We start from the raw sequence: 21833 nt of genomic DNA, 5'->3' as shown, positions 1-21833 counted from the left end.
TTCGAGTACTATCTATGGACAGCTTTACTGTGTATTGACAATTTTTCATAGCTCTATCTTGCTTGCTTTCAGGCGTAATTGATGAATTTTCTTTAATGAATGGTAGAAAATTCCTGGCATCCTATAACCTGCCCAGTTACATAAAAAATATGTAAATATAGTTGTCCGCAGTGTTCTGCAATCTGAATTGTCTCCTGGCCGCCAATAATTTGCTGAGACAGCCCAGTGACACCTATGAAAATTGGTAACTTTGGCACTTAAGTCATCAGAATGTGGCTTGCTAGGACTCACTGAATGCAAACTGATATTCTCTGAAGTGGACCCTGCTAGTGACCTCATTTTGGCCAGTCCAGTATGACAAGGCAAGCCAGATAAGTAAACCCAATGCTTACTAATATGCCTTTGACTTTGAAGATCCATAATTAGTTCTCCTTCTGACCAACGTTTTTTTAAATGTAAGAACTGTCACTGAGCGTTGATTACTACAAAGGAAAATGTATTTTTTAATTTTAAGAGCTCAAATCAAAGGAAATTCCTCTTTCTTTTGATCTCTTGGTTACTAGCCTGAAGTTCTGTTTTACATCCTAATACAGAATTGTTTGTTGACTTTTTTGTATTCAGTTTAAATTGAGTATATGATTGTCATCTGTATGACTTATAAAATGTGTTGTTTCTCTATAGCATCCTTTTGTGGATTCCAGAGCAGTTCACCTTGCATTTGTATTTCTTCGTGGGCTAATTACATTAATGGGAGCAAATTGTGCCTGTGGCTATCCTTTTACAATGATGGACCTGATGCCATGGAACACATTTGATGGCAACCTGTTTCACCAGAAGTACCTGCAGTGCCATGGGCAGAAATCTTTGGAAGAGATCATAGAAAGAAATGTGAGTAATATTATCAGATTTAATATATTAAATCAATAATATAGACCAGCTTTTCTAAACCTTTTTAACACAGAGGAACCCTTAAAAGGTAAGGTAAGGTTTCAAGGAACCCCTGCTATTAATTACTGCAGTTACCGTTCATGGCACGTTACTGTGATCAATAAGCTGAGAAAAAAAAAACTAAAGAAAAAGTAATGTGGTGTACTTTGCATATTTAAACTTTTTTCCAACAAAATTATTTTCAGTAATTATAATGACATGCACAATTATGGCCAGAAAAGGCATGTAGGCTGTGAAAACTGTAATGTTCCACCACATTTCGTAATTGAAAAAAGCGCTCTTATAATGGAAGGTCAGTGTAGGGCCCTTTACACCAGTGATCAGTATAGAACCTCCTTACATTGGTGATTAGTGGGAGAGGCACCCTCTTAAACTGGTGGTCTATGCAGAAAGACCCCTTATATTGGTTATCATTGGGACAAGGGCCTCCTTCTAGTGATCAGTGAGAGAAAGGCCCCAGTAAACTGGTGGTAGTGGAAATAATCCTCCTCTAACTGAAAGGTAAGAGATCATTGGTGTCAGTGGTTGAAAGTCAGAAATTGCTCATTGTATAAGGATACCCTAGGAAGTTCTGGACCCTAGGTCTTCAAGGAACCCTTGCTGAGAGAGGCTGAGAGACTTGTCTTTGCAAACATTTTGATGCTGCAGTTTTGTTGGCTTTAAAACAAAAAACCTCTGCCATTTGTGATGTATTTTAAGGATACACTCCACTCAGAATTGCAAAGTCTTAAGATACAAGCAGGACAACTAATCTGTTTAGACCTTTGGTTTTTCATCCAGGGATTGCTGTATTTCCTTGTTGCATTGTACTGTCTTTGTCAGTGTTGTGATTATCTTGAAATGTGCCTTTGCTGCTTGTTACAGAACTAAGGCATTTTTCACAGCCACAAATAATATCTAAACTTGCCTTGGAAGTGGAAAGTGACTGATTATGCAAGAAGCAGACAGAGCTACATATGTTTCAGGGAGTTCATACCTACTGCCCTCATGCTGAACCTTTTAGGTGGCCTGTGAAAATCTGTGGCAGTGAATTACAAATAAAGAAAATCTGTATTTCTGACCAGAACTTCAGGTCTGATTACTTGGTCATAGCCTGCTCCTCAGAAATAGTCAATACCAGCAAATCAACAGGACAGCCAGGCAATAGTATTTTAGGAGAAAAGCCATCAATATCAGCCCCCATATTCTCCCAGTTCAAATTTCCTTTGAGGCAAGCTTTCTGGTTTTGGCAGTCATTTACTGAATAGCACAAGTAGCTCACTGATAACTTATACCTGTTGCCTGGAATTACTTCATAACCTCTTGCCATCCGCCTGCTGTTTATAAACGGCAGGACGGTGGCACTCCAGGGGCGGGTTGCCATTCATAAACGGCACCCGCATTTTCTAGCTGTGCGCGCTCCCACAGTGGAACACCGATCGTCGGACGTGACCTCTGTGCGAGGTCCTGATCATGTGATCACTTGTTGGCCAATCAGTGATCACATGCAGAGTAGTAAGCAAGATGTCACTTGTGACATCATTGCTTACTACCTGTGAAATCTGTGACTGATCACAGAGGTCACATGGTACAAGGCTATTCACAACAGCCTTGTACCATGTGACAAGCTGTGACCAATCACAGCTCACACAGTAGTTCTCAATGGCTGCAAGAATGCAGCTAGAGAGAAGGACAAATGATTGCTTTTATAGCCTTTATGGGTGTAAAAGCAATCAGTGTAAAAAAAAAAAAAATCTTCATCACCCCCCACAAGTAGTACAGTGTCACCATGGTGACATCGTACTGCTAGGGTGACCGTATGTAAAAAAAAAAAAAAAAATGTAAAAAAAGTTTAAAAATGATCATTTTTGGTTATAAACTAATTTGGGTTATTTGTTTTTTTTACTAAAAAGACAACAGAATAAATTTTGGGCAAGATTTGTGATGAAATACTATTTATTTGCAAACACTTTTTTTCTAAATTTTTGGACTTTCTCATTTACATTGCAAAAAAAATAAAAATCCCAGTGTGAATAAATGTCATCAAAATAAAGCTTTATCTGTCTCAAAAAATGCTAAAAAAATTCATATGGGTACAGTGTTGCATGACTGCGCAATTGTCATTCAAAGTGTGATAGTGCTGAAAGCTGAAAATTGGCCTGGACAGGAAGGGGGTGAAAGTGTCCAGACTTGAAGTGGTTAAAGTGTATATTAACTACAAGGCTCCATGTACACAGGAACGTTTTCTACTGGCAACAGAACTCTAAACACAGCAAAAACGTGTGTAAACGCGATAATGCTTTTTGCCGCGTTTAGCACTTGGTCTTTTTTTTTTTATTTCATTCGTCAGAGTACTTGCCATTGAAATTAATAAACACCCAAATGCTAAACGTTGTTAGCGTTTAGGCGTGTTTACATTCGTTTTTGCTGCATTTTTGCTTTTTTTGGCCAAAACGTTCTTCTCCTGAATGCAATTCTTCTGCATTCAGTAGAGGGATGTTTAACTGGCCCTAAACTTTGGTGCTGTTAAATTCTGACAAAAGTCTATGTGTACATGGACACAGGCTTTTATTGAATTGAGTTCAGGGGGCATACAAACGCTCTTGAACTCACATTTATGAGCAGCAGTGTGCATGAGGCCCAAAAGTTTACTGTATTGCATCTCACTAGTCCTCAGGTGTAGTAGCTGTATTAGTTTTCTCTCTCCAAACTTTTTTTCCTTTGTTTTCACCTGGCATTTTTCCAGTAACACACTTCCTGTACTAGTCCTGTCCTAGGTAGACAATGTTCACTTCCTATACCTTATCTTTTTTTGTTTACAAACTGTTTATTAACCACTTGCCGTCCGCCCTATACGCCCTATAGCAGATTGACTGCTACAGGGCGGGCATTCTGTGCAAAATCACGTATATAAACTTGATCTTGCACTTTTGCCACACGGGGTTGCACGCCTGCCGCCGGAGTGCCGCTTATGCTGTGATCAGGGGCGGACTGACCATTTGGAAACTCGTGCACTGCCCGGGGTTAGTAGGAAGCCCCATGAAATGCCCATGGTACCTTTTTCATAGGCTTTTTTGAGTTTGGGCAAGGACACAGGGGCCCCATGATCCCCTATTGCCCGGGGGCCCCATGAGTTGTCAGTCCGCCCCTGGCTGTGATTGGCACAGCATTTTCAGAAGAAGTGCAGGGACTTCTTCCCTGCATGTCACGGGGCACGGGAGTCCATTCAAATGAATGAGTGCCCGCGCAAAACGCAGCCTGCACGGCCGCATATATGTAAACCAGAGGTAAATGGCCTTGCCGGCAATATGACTGAATACTGTATGTCCTTTTAGACCTAATGAAGGGAGCGTAGTCTAACAACTACATTTACAGTTGAAGTAGATATACATGAACTGTGTACCTGCCAAGCAATTAGCCCTCATGCACACTTGATGTTTTTACAGCTGCTGTTTTTGGCTTTTGATGTTTTTTTCTACAGATAGTAAATCCCCCCAGTGCACACAGACTGTAATCAACGTTTTTTGGCAGGAAAAAAACCCCAGAACTAGTGGGTTTCTAGAGGAGTTTTTAAGCTGAAAAAAATGCTCCAACGCGGTAAAATGCAGTAAAACACCGCAAACCAGCTCTTTTGGACTTTTTTTGACCCAAACATTGGGGTAAAAAAAAATTAAAAAACGCAAATGTGGAAAAACACCGCTAAATGCTAATGAAAAAACGCAAAAAAAAAAGCTGAAAAACTCACATTTTTAACGGGACACTTACACAGCTCACGTTACCAGCATTATCAAAACATCAAGTGTGCATGAGGACCTAGAGATTCTGTTCAGATGCCCTTGCTAGACATTATAACCAGATCCTGACCTCACTTTTCTCCAAAGCATATCAAAGCATTACAGTATGGTCAGGCACTGTGATTTGATTAGTAAAGCAGTAGCTGCTCATTAATATGATCTCTTCTTCAGGCAGCAATTGTTACTTTGATAGGCATTGCACTTTGAACCAATGTCTGGTTGGTTGAAGACAGCCATAAATGTAGCAATTTAACAGAGCAATTGATCTTTTATTTTTTGGCGATATTGCAAGGCAACCAGGCATAAAATAGTGATTTCAGGTGACTGCAGGGAGATGGGATAAAAACGAATGAATGGAAATCCATTCGCTTTTGATGTAGTTTTCCTTCATATGTTGATTCCATTTCAGTGTGACCTTTTAATAAATTGTATTGAAGCAGTAAATTTATGGTCTATTCTTTATTTCAAAATCAACCGTATTCTGGTAGCCAGTAAATCGCTTACTTTGCAATCGTGTTTGCAACTCCTGGTGCCTCGAAAGTGGTTGACTGAAAAATTGACATGTATGGCCAACTTTCTTTTCCAGTCTGAATTCTTCTGTGTATAGTAAAAGTTTACTATAAAGACAAATTGACATACAATTTAAAAATACATATAAGTACGTTTTAATAGACGCATAACTGGCTCCACCACATTTTCAATCTTACCTCTTTCACAGCAATTGATTGTTGAGTTTCTGTGGTATTGTGCCATGCATGCGCTGTCATTCTGAAAGTATTTAGATCTATGGCACAGTAGGCACCATGTACTAAACCTGCAATAAAGGGATTTTATTGTAGATGTGATGTAAGCATGTCTTAGCTGAAATGATTCTGTAGATTTACGGTATGATTACATTGTTTGTTATTACTAAGCATATACCTATCTTTATTGTTTACTTTTGTAGTAGAGATTGTTTAGAATAAAAAACTTACATAATAAGCATTCCATGGAAGAAATATGTCAAATAATAACATGCCATGGAATCGAGTTAACTTATAAAAATATACAACCAGCATCTGTACTAATGTGTACACTTTAAACATTGTTCTTGTTGTATAAACATAGGGGTCTATTTTCAAAAATTTTGTATAGCTGTTCATCCGGTGAAACTGCATGTGCACTCATTCTGTGTGAATTAACCAGCATTCACTAATTAGTTTAAGGCCTGTATAGCCCATGTGCGTCCAATCCAAGCGTTTGAATGCGCCCGGAAGGCACAAGTGCAGCGTTCAGCCCCCCACCTGCGGCCTTTCAAAGTCTTTGAGAGGCAGCACTACGGTGAGCCCGATGCATTTAGGGACATATGTCAAGAATTAAAAAATGAAAAAGGAAATGATGTGGCGCTGCTAACTATGAATAAACCCTAAATCTGTAAAAAATATACTCAAACGCATGTAAATATCCACAATAAAACAAATAAAATGAATACACAAATAAAGTGATATTTATTTTATTTATTATTTATTTCAGGTACTTATATAGCGCCGTCCATTTACGCAGCGCTTTACATATATATATATATGTGTATATATATATATATATTTATTTTTTTTCTTGTACATTCACATCAGTCCCTAACCCTGAAGGGGCGTACAATCTAAGGTAGAAAACAAACCACACAACACTCACACCAATCTGGACTGAATGTCCAATTTTCACGTGATCGTGAGTGATCCAATGATAGAACTACTATAGGTACTCCAAATTTCTCAAAAAAATATACCCCACATAAAGTATCAAAACGCATGTACATGTAACATATATACAAAATTAATCAACCCACTAAATCAATATGTGAAAAAACACATCACATTCCGTGCAAATACTCAATAAAACAATGAAAAACACAAATCAATATATCTACATACATATAGTGCAAAAAATATATCATATATGTAGCACACCCTAATAACAAAAAATGTCCAAGATGGGTGCAATACACATAAAATATGAAATCTTGTGAACTTGAGTGATCTGTGCAGATGGTGACAAGAGGGCATCCACTAATGGAAAAAATGCGCGCTCACCTCCCCGTGTCGACCCGTAAAGGGTCACAGCGCTATTAGGTTCTCTATCACTGGATCCTTCATGTGTAAAGCTCCTCCATAACTTTCTCCTGGATGACATCCCTCTTTCAGACTGGTATATGTAATGGCAGACCTCTTTCCCGTAGTGTAGTAAGTATGACCAGTAACTCTCATACAATATAAACAGAAGCTCCAAATAGTGTAATATTGCTTTTATTAATAAATGTAGGTAACCGTAAGATATGCACTCACATAATCCTCCTTCTTGTGAACAGCATAAACAGATTTCCCTTCACAATGGGTGTAGCTGAATGGGTGCACAAAGATGGCGTCCGACCAGAAGTATGTCACCGCACACCTACGCGTGTGTCTCGTGACTTCCGCTGGGCTCATTTTTTTCATTATTTGACTTATCATCTGGTATATGATTGGATGTTGGCAGCTTCATTTGATATTCTTAGTATAGGCTTAGTAGCGCAGTAGGTTTACACTTTTTATTTCATATGTCAAGAATGCTATGTCCAGGAATGCATATGGACTTTTTCCGATCTGCATATTCCTTCCAGGTATCCTGTATATAAAAACTCACTTCTGGTCACTGCCTTTCACTGAGCAAAAGAAACTGAGCGATGTCAGTGCTCAAATCTAAATAGCTTATACACATGAGGTCACACCCCAGTGGGAGGGAGAGCACACTGCTAAATATTTCTAGGCTACACCGGGGTTTTTAATCTACTGGTACCTGTGGCAGCATAATCGATTTTATCAAAGGGTGGCCTTGACCCTTAATCCTTTCGCTGCCACCGACGCATGTAATAGCATTATATAAACCGGACTGCAAACGTACCTCATCCCTCATATATTGTATAAAGAACGGCAAAAAAAACAAATGGGACTTTACTGGTACAGAAAACGGACAACCTCATATTTTTGTATAAAAACATGTTTATTAAACCATATCTTCCAGAAATGTACCATAAAAACAGTATTTTAGCTATTTTACAACATTATATATCATGACATCAAAGTCTTCTAGAGGTCGACGCGTTTTGCAATTCGCTCATGGTGACATCTAGGGCATTGGACTTCTTTGCCTCCAACTCTTTCGGGTTCCTGAGGAAGCTAATTGCAAAATGCGTCGACCTCTGGAGGACGTATGTAATAGGTCGTCAGCAGTGTGTTTTGGGGGGGGGGGGGGGTTACACACACTCCTGGCTGTGTAGTGTGAAAATCTAGTGCCCAACCTTTATCCCTACATGCCCCCCTATACACTTACAGGTCACTTTATTAGGTACACCTTGCTAGTACTGGGTTGGACCACCTTTTGACTTCAGAACTGCCTTAATACTGCATGGTATAGATTAGGGGTGCACCAAAATTTTGGTGGCCGAAACGTTTTGGCCGAAAACACCCCTATCGGCCGTTGGCCGATATGAAAATAAGCACCGATACAGATGCTGAAAATAACCCCGCCCCCTCGTTGCTTGCCTGCCGCTGCCACCACCCACTGCTGCTCAGTAGTTCTCAGTCTTACCTGAGAAACCACCGAACAATCCCGGTGCTGGACATAGAGATAAGTGAAGGAAAGATGGCCTCCACTCATCTCCATGCCCTTGGAGGACCGGAGTGATGTCACTTCCGGTTCTTGCGCCTTGTAAACAAGGCCTTTTTTTTTTTTTCTTTACAGCATTAGCTAGGTGAATGCTTTTTTTGATCTAATGTTTTACTTTGTAGAGGAGAGCTGTGGGGTCTCCTCTACAATGTTTTTTTTTTTTTTTAAAGGGACAATGTAGAAAAAAATAAATAAATAAATAAAAAGTTTAAATTGCCCCCGTCCCCCCGTGCTCGCACGTAATGGTGAATGCATATGTTGGCCACGCCCATATATATGTAAACGGTGTTTAAACCACACATGTGAGGTATCACCGCGAACGTCAGAGTGAGAGTGATAATTCTAGCACTAAACCCCATCTGTAACTTTAAACTGGTAACCTGTAGAAATTTTTAAAGTGTCACCCATGGAGATTTTTACATACCGTAGTTTGACGCCATTCCACGAGCGTGCGCAATTTTAAAGCATGACATATTGGGTATCTATTTACTTGGCGTAACATCATCTTTCATATTTTACAAAAAAATTGGGGTATATATTGTGGTTTGTTTGTTTTTTTAATCACTAAAGTGTATTTTTTTTCCAGTTAATATATATTAATTTTTAAAAGCTGTCCATTTCGGTTTTGGTTTTTGGCCAAGTGCATCCTGAATTTTCGGTTTCGGTACCAGAATTTCCATTTCAGTGCACCACTAGTATACAGTGGATATAGAAAGTCTACACACCCCTGTTAAAATGTCAGGTTTCTGTGATGTAAAAAAATGAGACCAAGATAAATAATTTCAGAACGTTTTCCACCTGTACAACTCAATTTAAAAACAAACTGAAATCTTTTAGGGGGGTAAATAAACATAAACAACTAGAATAATGTGGTTGCATAAGTGAGCACACCTTATAACTGGGGATGTAGCTGTGTTCAGAATTAAGCAATCACATTCAAAATGATGATAAATAGGAGTCAGTACACACCTGCCATCATTTAAAGTGCCTCTGATTAACCCCAAATAAAGTTCAGCTGTTCTGGTAGGTCTTTCCTGACCTTTTCTTAGTCGCATCCTACAGCAAAAGCCATGGTCCACAGAAAGCTTTCAAAGCATCAGAGGGGTCCCATTGTTAAAAGGTATCAGTCAGGAGAAGGTACAAAAGATATGCTATGGAACACAGTGCAGACAGTCATCATCAAGTCGATAAAATATGGCACAACAGTGACATTACCAAGAACTGGACATCCCTCCAAAATTGATGAAAAGACGAGAAGAAAACTGGTCTGGGAGGCTGCCAAGAGGCATACAGCAACATTAAAGGAGCTGCAAGAATATCTGGCAAGTACTGACTGTGTGGTACATGTGACAACAATCTCCCGTATTCTGCATATGTCTGGGCTATGGGGTAGAGTGGCAAGACTGAAGCCCTTTCTTACAAAGAAAAACATCCAAACCCGGATAAATTTTGCAAAAACACATCTGAGGTCTTCCAAAAGCATGTGGGAAAATGTGTTATGGTCTGATGAACCCAAGGTTGAACTTTTTGGCCATAATTCCAAAAGATATGTTTGGTGCAAAAACAACACTGAACATCACCAGAAGAACACCATACACACAGTGAAGCATGGTGGTGGTAGCATTATGCATTGGGGCTGTTTTTCTTCAGCTGAAACTGGGGCCTTAGTCAAGGTAGAGGGAATTAATAACAGTCCCAAATACCAGTCAATATTGGCACAAAACCTTCAGGCTTTTGCTAGAAATCTGAACATGAAGAGGAACGTCATCTTTCAGCATGACAATAACCCAAAGCATACATCCAAATCAACAACGGAATGGCTTCACCAGAAGAAAATTAAAGTTTTGGAATGGCCCAGCCAGAGCCCAGACTTGAATCCGATTGAAAATCTGTGGGATATTCTGAAGAGGTCTGTGCACAGGAGATGCCCTCGCAATCTGACAGATTTGGAGTGTTTTTGCAAGGAAGAGTGGGCAAATATTGCCAAGTCAAGATGTGCCATGCTGATGGACTCATACCCAAAAAGGAGTAAAATCAAAAGGTGCTTCAACAAAGTTTTAGTTTAAGGGTGTGCACACTTATCCAATTATATTATTTTAGTTTTTTATTTTTCTTCCCTACACCTAAAAGATTTCAGTTTGTGGTTCAACTGAGTTGTACAGTTTACAGGTTACATTAAAGGTGGAAAAAGTCCTGAAATGATTTATCTTTGTCTCATTTGTTTACATCACAGAAACCTGACATTTTAACAGGGGTGTGTAGACTATTTATATCCAGTCCTCAGAGTTTTTGGTACATGTTGACATGAGTTACTTTTGCCTTTCTATCTTCTCGAACCAATCTGCCAATTCTCCTCTGACATCGAGGCATTTTCGTCCACACAGCTGCAACTCACTGGATATTTTCTCCTTTACGGACCATTCTCTGTAAACCCTAGAGATGGTTCTGTGGGAAAATTCCAGTAGATCAGCAGTTTTTCAAATACTCAGACCAGCCCGTATGGCACCAACAACCGTGCCACATTCAAAGTCACTTAAATCCTCTTTCCTGCTCATTGTTATGCTTCGTTTGAAATTAACCATTTCCATACCCGGCACTTTTACCCCCTTCCCTCCCAGGCCATTTTTCAGGTTTCAGCACTCTCACACTTTGAATGACAAATGCACGGTCATACAACATTGTACCCAAACTAAAATTTTATCATTTTCTTCACACAACTAGAGCTTTCTTTTGATGGAATTTAATCCCCGCCGGAGTTTTTATTTTTTGCTAAATTAACAAAAAAAGACAGAACATTTTGAAAAACAAACACATTTTTCTTTGTTTCTGTTATAAAAGTTTGCAAATAAATAATTGTTCTTCATAAATTTAGGCCAAGATGTGTTCTACTACATGTCTTTGGTGAAAATAACCCAAATTAGGATGTATTTTTTAGTTTGTAGGAAAGTTATAGATTTCACAAACTATGGTATAGATCTGAATATTGATCAGTCCTGAAGTACTGACGGCCAATCTAATTTCTTGAGGTCCAAGAATGTCAGAACAGTACAGATATCCCCCAAATGACCCATTTTTGCAAAGTAGACAGTCCAACGTACTTCATAAGAAGCATGGCGAGTTTTTTGAAGTTGTATTTTTTTTTGTCATTTTTCGGAAAATGAAAAAATTAAAAAAATTATTTTCACTATTTTTTTTACATATTGTCACCAGTGCAGTACAGCTGCATCAGGGTCACTGACTGGTGACAGTATGAAAAAAAAAATATATTTTTTTTTAATTATTTTTAATTTTTTATTACATTTTTTTTCTTTTTTTTAAGATTTTTTTTTTTCCATATTTCACTATGTCCAAAGTATTACAATGTTACAATTGTACTAGAAAGAATTACTTTGCTATAAGCAAGCATTTACCTGAATGACATCGATTCATTCAGGGGTTTTTTTTTTTGTGCTTAGCTGTGATTTGGCCACAGCTAATCACATGACATGTGCATGTGATCCCTGTAACCATTCACAGCTAGACACTAGTATACAATGGATGGCATAAATGAAGCCATCCATTGTATACAACTGTCATGTGACCTGCTGTGATTGGTCACAGCAGGTCACATAGTACCGGCAACGGGGGCCGGTACTCAGATCTGTCATCGGCCGTGTCCGAGGTACATGGCTGGTGACAGATCGTGCCACTGTGCAGCTCTGCAAGCGCAAAAACTGTGCAGGCCCGGGAGGACGCCATCTCTACAGCATTTTGCCGGCTGCCGCCAAACGGCTATTAGTTAAGCAAGTCATCTTCACCACGTCTAGATGCCTAAATGCTTTCAGTACTGCCATGTGATTGGTTAATTAGCAATTTGTGTTACCAAGCAATTGAACAGGTGTACCTAATAAAGTGGCTGGTGAGTGTATGTTTCCCAGTCCTGGAGAGTGTTGCTGGGTAGAGGGGAGGAAAACCAGTGATTTGTTTGCTGATTTCCCTTAGCTAGTAAGAACCTGGAAGCAGCAAGAATTGTGTTACTTATGGTTTGGTCTGTCATTTTACTATGGCCAAGGAAGAAGCTAATGGAGTGTGATCTGCTCTCCATTAGCTGTAGGGGAGGCAGCCAGGGATCTAATAGATCCCTGGTGTCTCATTGGAAAGAGCCTTTCGTAGTAAATTACATAGGAGGTTAGTAGTCTGCTATGTGATAGCAATAGTTAGGTGAAAAAAACAGTAAAAAAAAAAAATAAAATAAAATCACACCCAAGCAAAAAAGAAAAAAAATACACAGCATTTATATGCAGTATATGAACGCACATGGCGGTTGCACTACACATGTTACACATTGTCGTGCACACCAAAGTCAGAGTGATAAGTCTAGGGCCATTCTTCACAGCTGAGAGCTTTCAAATGATCACCTATGGAAAATTTGTGGTACTGAAGTTTGTTCATGCTGCACAGACACACACAATTTTAAGGCTTGGCATGTTTGGTATCTATTTACTCTGCACAAGCTCATCTTTTATAATTCACCAGAATGGGCAATATATTGCATTTACGTGCAGTAAAACGTTGTTGTATCTTTACAGAAAATTTACATTTGATAAACCGTTGCTTTATTTTATCGTGGGACATAAAAATTTGGACTACCACCTTTTTATTATGGGAGGTTTTAGCTAATCTTCGGGCCTAAAGTTATTTATTTTTTTGTGTGCAAAAAAATGCAAAAACAGCACTTGCAGTAAAAGGGTTAAATAAGAGAGATTGGAAAAGAATAAGTCTAGTCTAATATAGGGAGTACAATAAGTTCAGTTAGCTCATTTGTTTTCTATGTCAAAGGTCAGACTTGTCATTTTTAAAAATCAACACAAGAAGTTTCATGTAACGTATATGTGAACCCTCACCTTGTAAAACAAGCCATTCAGTGTAAAACAGAAATGAAAGGCAAAACATTTGTGTATACATATAAAAAAAAAATATAAATACCTTTTCCCTCTTTTTTATGTTCTCCGCTATATAATTGGCTCAGAGAACTGGGAGAAGAGATACAGCAGCATACTAGTCTTCCTAGTAAATGGTTATGCGGGAAGGGGGGGGTGTTTGATCATTGGAGGAGAGCAGACTGAGTCCCCAGCACAGCCAGAAAACTGACCACGCTTTGCTCTCATGCCTAGTGTGGTCAGTTTTTAATCGGTAGGCAGAGGGCCTGGCAGGGAGACCAGGTATTTTACACAAGCAATACAAAGGAAACAGGATACTTTAAGTATAAATACATGATACAGCAGGCACATATCAGGAATATGAAATGGGGAATTTACATATTCTGATATAAGCATGTACAGGTGAAACTCGAAAAATTAGAATATCGTGCAAAAGTTCATTTATTTCAGTAATGCAATTTAAAAGGTGAAACTAATATATGAGATAGACTCATTACATGCAAAGCAAGATAGTTCAAGCTGTGATTTGTCATAATTGTGATGGTTAATGGCTTACAGAAAATTAGAATATTGTGAAAAGGTGCAATATTCTAGGCTCAAAGTGTCCCACTCTAATCAGCTAATTAAGCCATAACACCTGCAAAGGGTTCCTGAGCCTTTAAATGGTCTCTGTCTGGTTCAGTAGGAATCACATTCATGGGAAAGACTGCTGACCTAACAGTTGTGCAGAAAACCATCATTGACACCCTCCATAAGGAGGGAAAGCCTCAAAAGGTAATTGCAAATAAGTTGGATGTTCCCAAAGTGCTGTATCAAAGCACATTAATAGAAAGTGATGTGGAAGGGAAAAGTGTGGAAGCAAAAGGTGCACAAGCAGCAGGGATGACCGCAGCTTGGAGAGGATTGTTAGGAAAAGGCGATTCAAAAGTGTTGGGGACTTTCACAAGCTTTGAACTGAGGCTGGAGTCAGTGCATCAAGAGCCACCACACACAGATGGATCCTGGACATGGGCTTCAAATGTCGTATTCCTCGTCAAGCCGCTCCTGAACAACAAACAACATCAGAGGCGTCTTACCTGGGCTAAAGAAAAATAGACCTGGTCTGTTGCTCAGTGGTCCAAAGTCCTCTTTTCTGATGAGAGCAACTTTTGCATCTCATTTGGAAACCAAGGATGCAGAGTATGGAGGAAGAATGGAGAGACACACACTGCAAGATGCTTGAAGTCCAGTGTGAGGTTTCCACAGTCTGTGTTGATTTGGGGAGCCATGTCATCTGCTGGTGTTGGCCCACTGTGCTTCATTAAGTCCATAGTTAACGCAGCCGTCTACCAGGAGATTTTGGAGCACTTCATGCTTCCTTCCACAGATGAGCTTTATGGGGATGCTGACTTCATTTTCCAGCAGGACTTGGCACCTGCCCACACTGCCAAAAGCACCAAAATCTGGTTCAATGACCGTGGGATTACTGTGCTTGATTGGCCAGCAAACTCACCTGACCTGAACCCCATAGAGAATCTATGGGGCATTGCCAAGAGAAAGATGAGAGGCATGAGACCGAACAATGCAGAAGAGCTGAAGGCCGCTATTGAAGCATCCTGGTCTTCCATAACACCTCAGCAGTGCCACAGGCTGATAGCTTCCATGCCACGCCGCATTGAGGCAGTAATTGCTGCAAAAGGGGCCCAAACCAAGTACTGAGTACATATGCATGCTTATACTTTTCAGAGGTCTGATATTGTTCTATGTACAATCCTTGTTTTATTGATTGCATGTAATATTCTAATTTTCTGAGATTGTGGATTTGGGGTTTTCATGAGCTGTAAGCCATAATCATCACAATGATGACAAATCACGGCTTGAACTATCTTGCTTTGCATGTAATGAGTCTATCTCATATATTAGTTTCACCTTTTAAATTGCATTACTGAAATAAATGAACTTTTGCACGATATTCTAATTTTTCGAGTTTCACCTGTAGTATAGTTTGAAACTTAATCCCTCTAGGGGTAGGCTGAATTATGCAGTGCTATTCATTTTGGAAAATTGGTGTACAAAAAAATATTAAACATATTCCAAATATTTCAGTTGGTTCCTGCAATGACCAAATTCAATCACTTGCACACAAATAATTCAGCAATATCTGTCCTCGGCCATGTGGCCACCTTTCGCCTTGTACATGTTAGTATGTATGCAGAAATTTTCTATGCTGGAGGTTAAGTGATAAGTAGAAGGTTCAAATCCAACCAAAGTGTGTTGAGCTTTCCCTTGACATTGCCTGTTGTTGGCTTAGACATTCTGTTTACCTGTTTTCCAATCCGTCATTATGTTCAGCCACTCATTTCTGAAATGGCAAACAATACAAAACATATTTTAAACATGCAGAAAAGAGTATTTGTCTTTCTTGCCATGATTGGCTCCACATTCCAAAAGCACCTGTGCAAATACATCTCTGCATGGCAATGTGATTAATGGTTTATCATCACAAAGCCTGTCCACCTTTCCACAGTGGCCCAATACATCGTCTCCTATGTACTGCATAGCATATCATTGTGCAAGACCCTTCATGGCGCTTCTGTCTGTCAGTTACTGATAGACATGTCAGAGAATAGACGGGGCACCCACATCTCTCGGCAATGGAGGACCATTCATGCAGTTCAAGTCTGGAACATGTAGAATCACTGCTGAAGTTTATCAAAACTATCTTCAGCCTTCCTTCAAAGGAAGCATTTATTTATTTCATCTGGACCTGGGAACAGAAACATTGATTGAAAATGAGAAACTATTATTTATAGTATAACCAGGAAATATTTGTGCGCAGCTGTGTTTATTTACATTTGAAGAATTGGAATATCACTTATCATTTTACTCTGGAAGACTCGTTTACACTTGCGTCGCCCTCTGGAGAGTGATCTGCGGTGGATGACTTTACCGAGGGCGTTTGACAGGTGGGTGGGAGGTGATATGTTGCATCCTCTTCTCCTGTTTTAACCCTGTAAAGCCCGCACTTCTCTACTGCAACCAAATGTATTTGCTTAAAACCGTGCGAAAAACTGAACTTGAACTTTCAGCCTCATGCAATCTACTTTACAGCAGAACTCGGACTGGGTGAGGGAGAAGCAGCAAGTGCTGATAGATGAGAACTGAGTAACAGGATGAGCTCATCATTGTGCTTCTTTTTGTTTCACTGTCCAGTCACAGCCTGAGGGAGGGACAACACCTCTAAATTTTAGTTAAGTCTTACTCTGGTCTGCTGTTAAATTTACCATGTAAGCCCACACCCCCACCCCACACCTGTCACCCCCTGCCATGGTTAAATACTCATTTAACTAGTGGGGAAATAAATGGGTACAAATAATTACCTTTTCTCTTGCTCCCTCCACAGACAGCGTTATCCTACGCTGTCTAACACTCCTTGGATCTAGGCAGGCCATAACCATCCTCAAGTACAGTACAGGACTGCTATTGTTAGAATTTATTATAACCACAGATATTCTGTTGTTTCAGATCTACTTGGAAATATTTTTATTTGATGGTTCACTTTTCTATTGTGTGTGCATTGCAATGTAAGGTTAGTGTATCAGGACACATAGAAAGCATTTTTTTGTCTATGCGCCCTAGCAGTGACTGTCATGTATCCAGCACAGGAAAATGCAGGTCACCACACATAGTAGGAATGAGCCCTGACTTATACAGAAATATTTATATTTGTGTAGCGCATCCCCTAAGGAGCCACTGGTGAACTGACTCTTTTTTCACCAGTTAGAGCACACCAAGCCAGGCGCACAGCATCTTCTTCACTCTTCCAATGGTTTAAAAGGAACCCAAAACTGGTTAGCTGAACTCTTTGAGGACTTCTCCTCTATCTTGCTGAGCTACACAAAAACGTCCCACAGAATCTCTAATGCTAATAGGCGACAAGGACTTTCCCAGTAGACCAAGCTGCACATACTCACTTACCTACAGCACTGGGGTCACAGAGCCACTGGATCATCAGTTGCCTCCTTCCGACAACCACTGGGCACTAAGTGGGGGAGATGCAGACTCACACCACCATAGGACAGCTGGACATCTTTCCCTCAACTTCCTCCTAGTACTCTTCAGTGAGCTTCTCCAGACCCAAACAGACTCTAGGACCAGGCTTTGTGAATAGGCCCCCAGGAAAAACTTCAGCTGGGACCTCTATGTCTTCCAGATGACACCTCCAGTAAACCTGCCCCAGGAGTCTCCTCCAGCAGGACTGGACCCAGGAACTCTCTCTCTCTCTCTCTCTCTCTCTGCCCCAGGCCTCAGACTTTTTATGGGCTCTCCAGCCACCTTTTGGTCACACCCCAGGAGTTGGCTGGAAATCCAATAAATATTCAGGCTGCCCACTCTGTTTCCAGCAGTGGGACACTGAGCAGGCCAGAACAATTAACCCCAGGTCCACCGATTGCATAGGAGCTAAGCTTCATTTACCTATCAACCTGCACTAAATAGGAGGGTGCTACATTTGTATTTAAAGTATAACGTTTTTTCAGAGTGCAGAGGGATTAGAATGCTTGTCGGCTTTTATTGCAGTCTGAACCCCAAGGGTGATTCACCTTCTCTATTTGTCCTGTTTACCATTATCATTGAAAGTGATAGTAAAAGAAAAACATAATTTTCGATTGCCCCCAGAAAAGTAATAGAGGGGAAATCTTCCAATGGGGACATTAGTTCTGGTGACCTGGGGGTCCCCAAGGAATTTCCTTCATTTGCAGGGATTTCCTCATTTCCTGTTTGGCTGTGAGACAGGAAGTGAAGGGAAATCTCTCCAAAGGGACAAAGATGGCAAAACAAAAACTGGCTTGTTATAACCCTCCCTTGCTCTATCCAACATGAAAAAAGTTTTGTCTGTGGTTCTACTTTAACTTCAAATTAAGATTTCTTAGACTTTGTTTCAGATATTACTAAAGGTAATGCATTTTTTAATCATGTGCTCAGATAGTTACATGGTTAGTCTGGCCGAAAAAAGACAAAAGTCCATCCAGTTCAACCAAAAAAAAAAAAATGTTATACTCCTACACCCACAGTTGATCCAGAGGAAGGCAAAAAAAACCAGCAAAGCATGATCCAATTTGCTCCTGCAGGGGAAAAAATTCCTTCCTGATCCCCCGAGAGGCAATCGGATATTCCCTGGATCAACTTTACCTATAAATTAAACTGTCTATAGTTGTGATAGATTTGCTTTATAGCAGGACGTGTTGTTTTGTATGATTCACAAATCCAGTCTTCTCTTGGTAGAGATCCTAATATCTATGTTTTTGCTATGAATTCCGTCACAGAATACAGTCAAAACAACTCACAAAGAATGACTATCTCACTGGTTTCTAGATGTATTTTATTTTTACAGGTTCGCTGCTCTAAAGATATAAGCAATGACATCAGTATTTACAATAAATATATATATAGAAGGACGTGTTTTACAGGACGTTTGCCATTAATTTGTGTATATTGTGTAGCGAATGTGTTTATACTATTTTATTAGATTTGAGTTTTAAATTATGAAATGATTTTGCTGCAGGAGACATTAATTTCACAGTTTAAGAAGCTGAGGACTCTAATCACTGAGGCTTGTGCAGCGCAGGGCAGGATCTTGAAGCCAGACCCCAAAAGCGAAAACTGGTCTTTGCCAGGTGAGTGCAAAAATGAGTCAAAAATTGAAGGGAAAGAAATGGGGGAAAGGTTGCAAATGGACTTTAAAGATAAAGAAATTCCAAACACATTGACCTATAGGATCAGAAGTGGCCTATTTATAACCCTTGTAATTTTCCACATTTTGTCATGTTACAAACAAAAACAGAAATGTATTTTATTGGGATTTTATGTGATAGACCAATACAAAGTGGCACATAATTGAAAAGTGGAAGGAAAATGATAAATGGTTTTCAAATTTTTTTACAAATAAGTATGTGAAAAGTGTGGCGAGCATTTGTATTAAGCCCCCTTTACGCTGATACCCCTAACTAAAATCTAGTGGAACCAATTGCCTTCAGAAGTCACCTAATTAATAAATAGAGTCCACCTGTATGTAATTTAATCTCACTATAAATACAGCTGTTCTGTGAAGCCCTCAGAGGTTTGTTAGAGAACATTAATGAACAGACAGCATCATGAAGGCGAAGGAACACGCCAGACAGGTCAGGGATAAAGCTGTGGAGAAGTGTAAGGAGGGTTAGGTTATAAAAAAAAATATCCAAACGTTTGAACATCTCTTGGAGCACTGTTCAATCCATCATCCGAAAATAGAAACAGTATGGCACAATTGCACTTGAGACTGGGGAAGAAGTTCACCTTCCAGCAGACAACAACTAAACATACAGCCAGAGCTACAATGTAATGGTTTAGATCGAATCACATTCATGTGTTAGAATGGCCCAGTCAAAGTCCAGACCTAAATCCAATTGAGAATCTGTGGCAAGACTTAAAAATTGCTGTTCACAGACGCTCTCCATCCAATCTGACAGAGCTTGAGCTATTTTGCAACGAAGAATGGGCAAACATTTTATTCTTTTATTTGCAAAGCTGGTAGAGACATCCCCAAAAAGACTTGCAGCTGTGATTGCAGCGAAAGGTGGTTCTACAAAGTATTGGGGGCTGAATACAAATTCATGGCACACTTTTCACATATTTATTTGTAAAAGATTTTGATAACCATTTATCATTTTCCTTCCACTTCACAATTATGTGCCACTTTGTGTTGGTCTATCACATAAGACCCATTAAAATACATTTACGTTTTTGTTGTAACATGACAAAATGTGGAAAATTTCAAGCGGTATGAATACTTTTTCAAGGCACTGTACACACAGCACTGACAAATGTAAAATTCCTGTGTATGCTGCCCCTGGCTGTTGGCAGTGTTGATGTTATTACACCACTTGATAAACAGACTTTCACCTTTTGTATATAAAGCATTGGCTGCCAAACTGTAGCAAGATAGGTTATTAATTTGTTTGTGTACACATTCTAAAATACTTGTGTTGCCTCCCATAACAACAGTTACTGTATTGTTGTTTTGGCTATTGAAGGTACAACAATATGTGCCTTATTGCAGCATTCTAATTCTGGCATGTATTGGGTGACAAACCGAAAAACAGATGCACCTTATTTACATCACACAACTGCTTTCTATTTAAGTAAATGTTGTTGATTATTTTTTTTTTTTTTTAGAACAAGAACAGGTTGAAAACATCAAGGTGCATACAGGGACATTCTGCATATACAAGATTCTACTCCAATATAAAAATTTGTATTAAAATCTTGGTCCCATTTGAAGGCTTTGTAGCAGATCTAAAGCCTTGTACACACGATGAGAAAATTGATGAAAGAAAACGCTTTCGAAGCGTTCGTACGATAATCTGATCATGACAGTTCATGCGAAATTATCTGAAAGGACGAACACAAAAATTTTTCTCGTGTTTAACATGTTAACAGAACAAAGTATTTTTGTTTAATCAGCACAGTATTTGTCTGAAAAAAATTGGAAGACCAAGACCACGCATGCCCAGAAATGAAAGAATACATTACAATACAATACCTTACATCACTTCCAAAGTTGTATTCTGTTGTATGAGAATTTTCGTGACTTTAGTAACCTCTTCATTTTCGATATGAGACTAGCATGCAAAAAAAAAAACAGACGATCATTTGTCTGATATTCTCATCGTGTGCACAAGGCTTTAATCTTACAGTCTTATCCTACAATTTCTTAACTATCTGTTTTAGATTTTATATTATATATGTAGTGGAAGAAGTTAACTAAACAATTCATTCAATTATTATCCAACAAGGTAAGCCTTCGCTCTGCATAGTTATTGGAAAATCCAAAGGCGATTGTACAATCAGATTGTAATGTATGTGGTTTAAAGTTGGCCATAGACACTGAAGCAGCCTTGCTGAACATTTTTACCCCAGGGGAATCCCTAAAATAAGTTTCACATCTTGGAGAACACTTACCAAAACCAATCAATTGGGGTCAATGACAAAAGTGCCTCTAACATTGGTGATCAGTAGGAAGAATGCAGTTATAGACAGTTAAAGTGGTTCTAAAGCCCGAAGGTTTATTACCTTAATGCATTCTCTGAAAAACCGTGCAACCCGCACTTATACTTAACTGTCCCCTATTTCGATCCAGTGATGTGCATGAGAGCAGAGGCTCTCTTTGCTCTCTCCCTCCTCATTGGCTGAGACACAGCAGTGGGAGCCATTCGCTCCTGCTGCTGTCAATCACAGCCATTGAGGACTGGGAGCGGGGCTTAGCTGTGCTCTGTGTGTGTTATGGACACACAGAGCCAGTTCAGGAGCAAGCACACACAAGTACCCCCCATAGCAAGTGGCCCATGGGGGCATTCAGTGGGGGGAAGCCAGGAGCTCCTGCGGGGGACCCAGAAAAAGGAGGATTAAAGCTGCAAAACCCTTGCACTGAGCAGATAAGTAAAAATCTGTTTGTTATTTTTTCTTAAATGATCCTTTACAATCACTTTAAAAGAAT

The 21833-nt window shown here is 39.6% G+C and overlaps 1 protein-coding gene across 7 annotated transcripts in view; it reads left to right on the top strand.

Annotated features, from left to right (window-relative positions):
• The window catches only part of FAM120B (family with sequence similarity 120 member B), a 160275-nt gene that overhangs the window by 122105 nt on the left and 16337 nt on the right, over positions 1 to 21833 (top strand). For all 7 annotated transcript variants that reach the window (XM_089669691.1, XM_089669689.1, XM_089669690.1 and 4 more), the window contains exons 7-8: positions 682 to 888; positions 18864 to 18975. In XM_089669691.1, the coding sequence (XP_089525817.1) occupies positions 682 to 888; positions 18864 to 18975 (319 nt within the window). The remainder of the gene's footprint in view (positions 1 to 681; positions 889 to 18863; positions 18976 to 21833) is intronic.

The sequence above is a fragment of the Staurois parvus genome, unplaced genomic scaffold, assembly GCF_062004578.1.
Source record: "Staurois parvus isolate SC_StPar_1 unplaced genomic scaffold, SC_StPar_1.0 ptg000081l, whole genome shotgun sequence".
NCBI classification, from domain to species: Eukaryota; Metazoa; Chordata; class Amphibia; order Anura; family Ranidae; genus Staurois; species Staurois parvus.
This window is presented reverse-complemented; position numbering and strand designations above follow the sequence as displayed.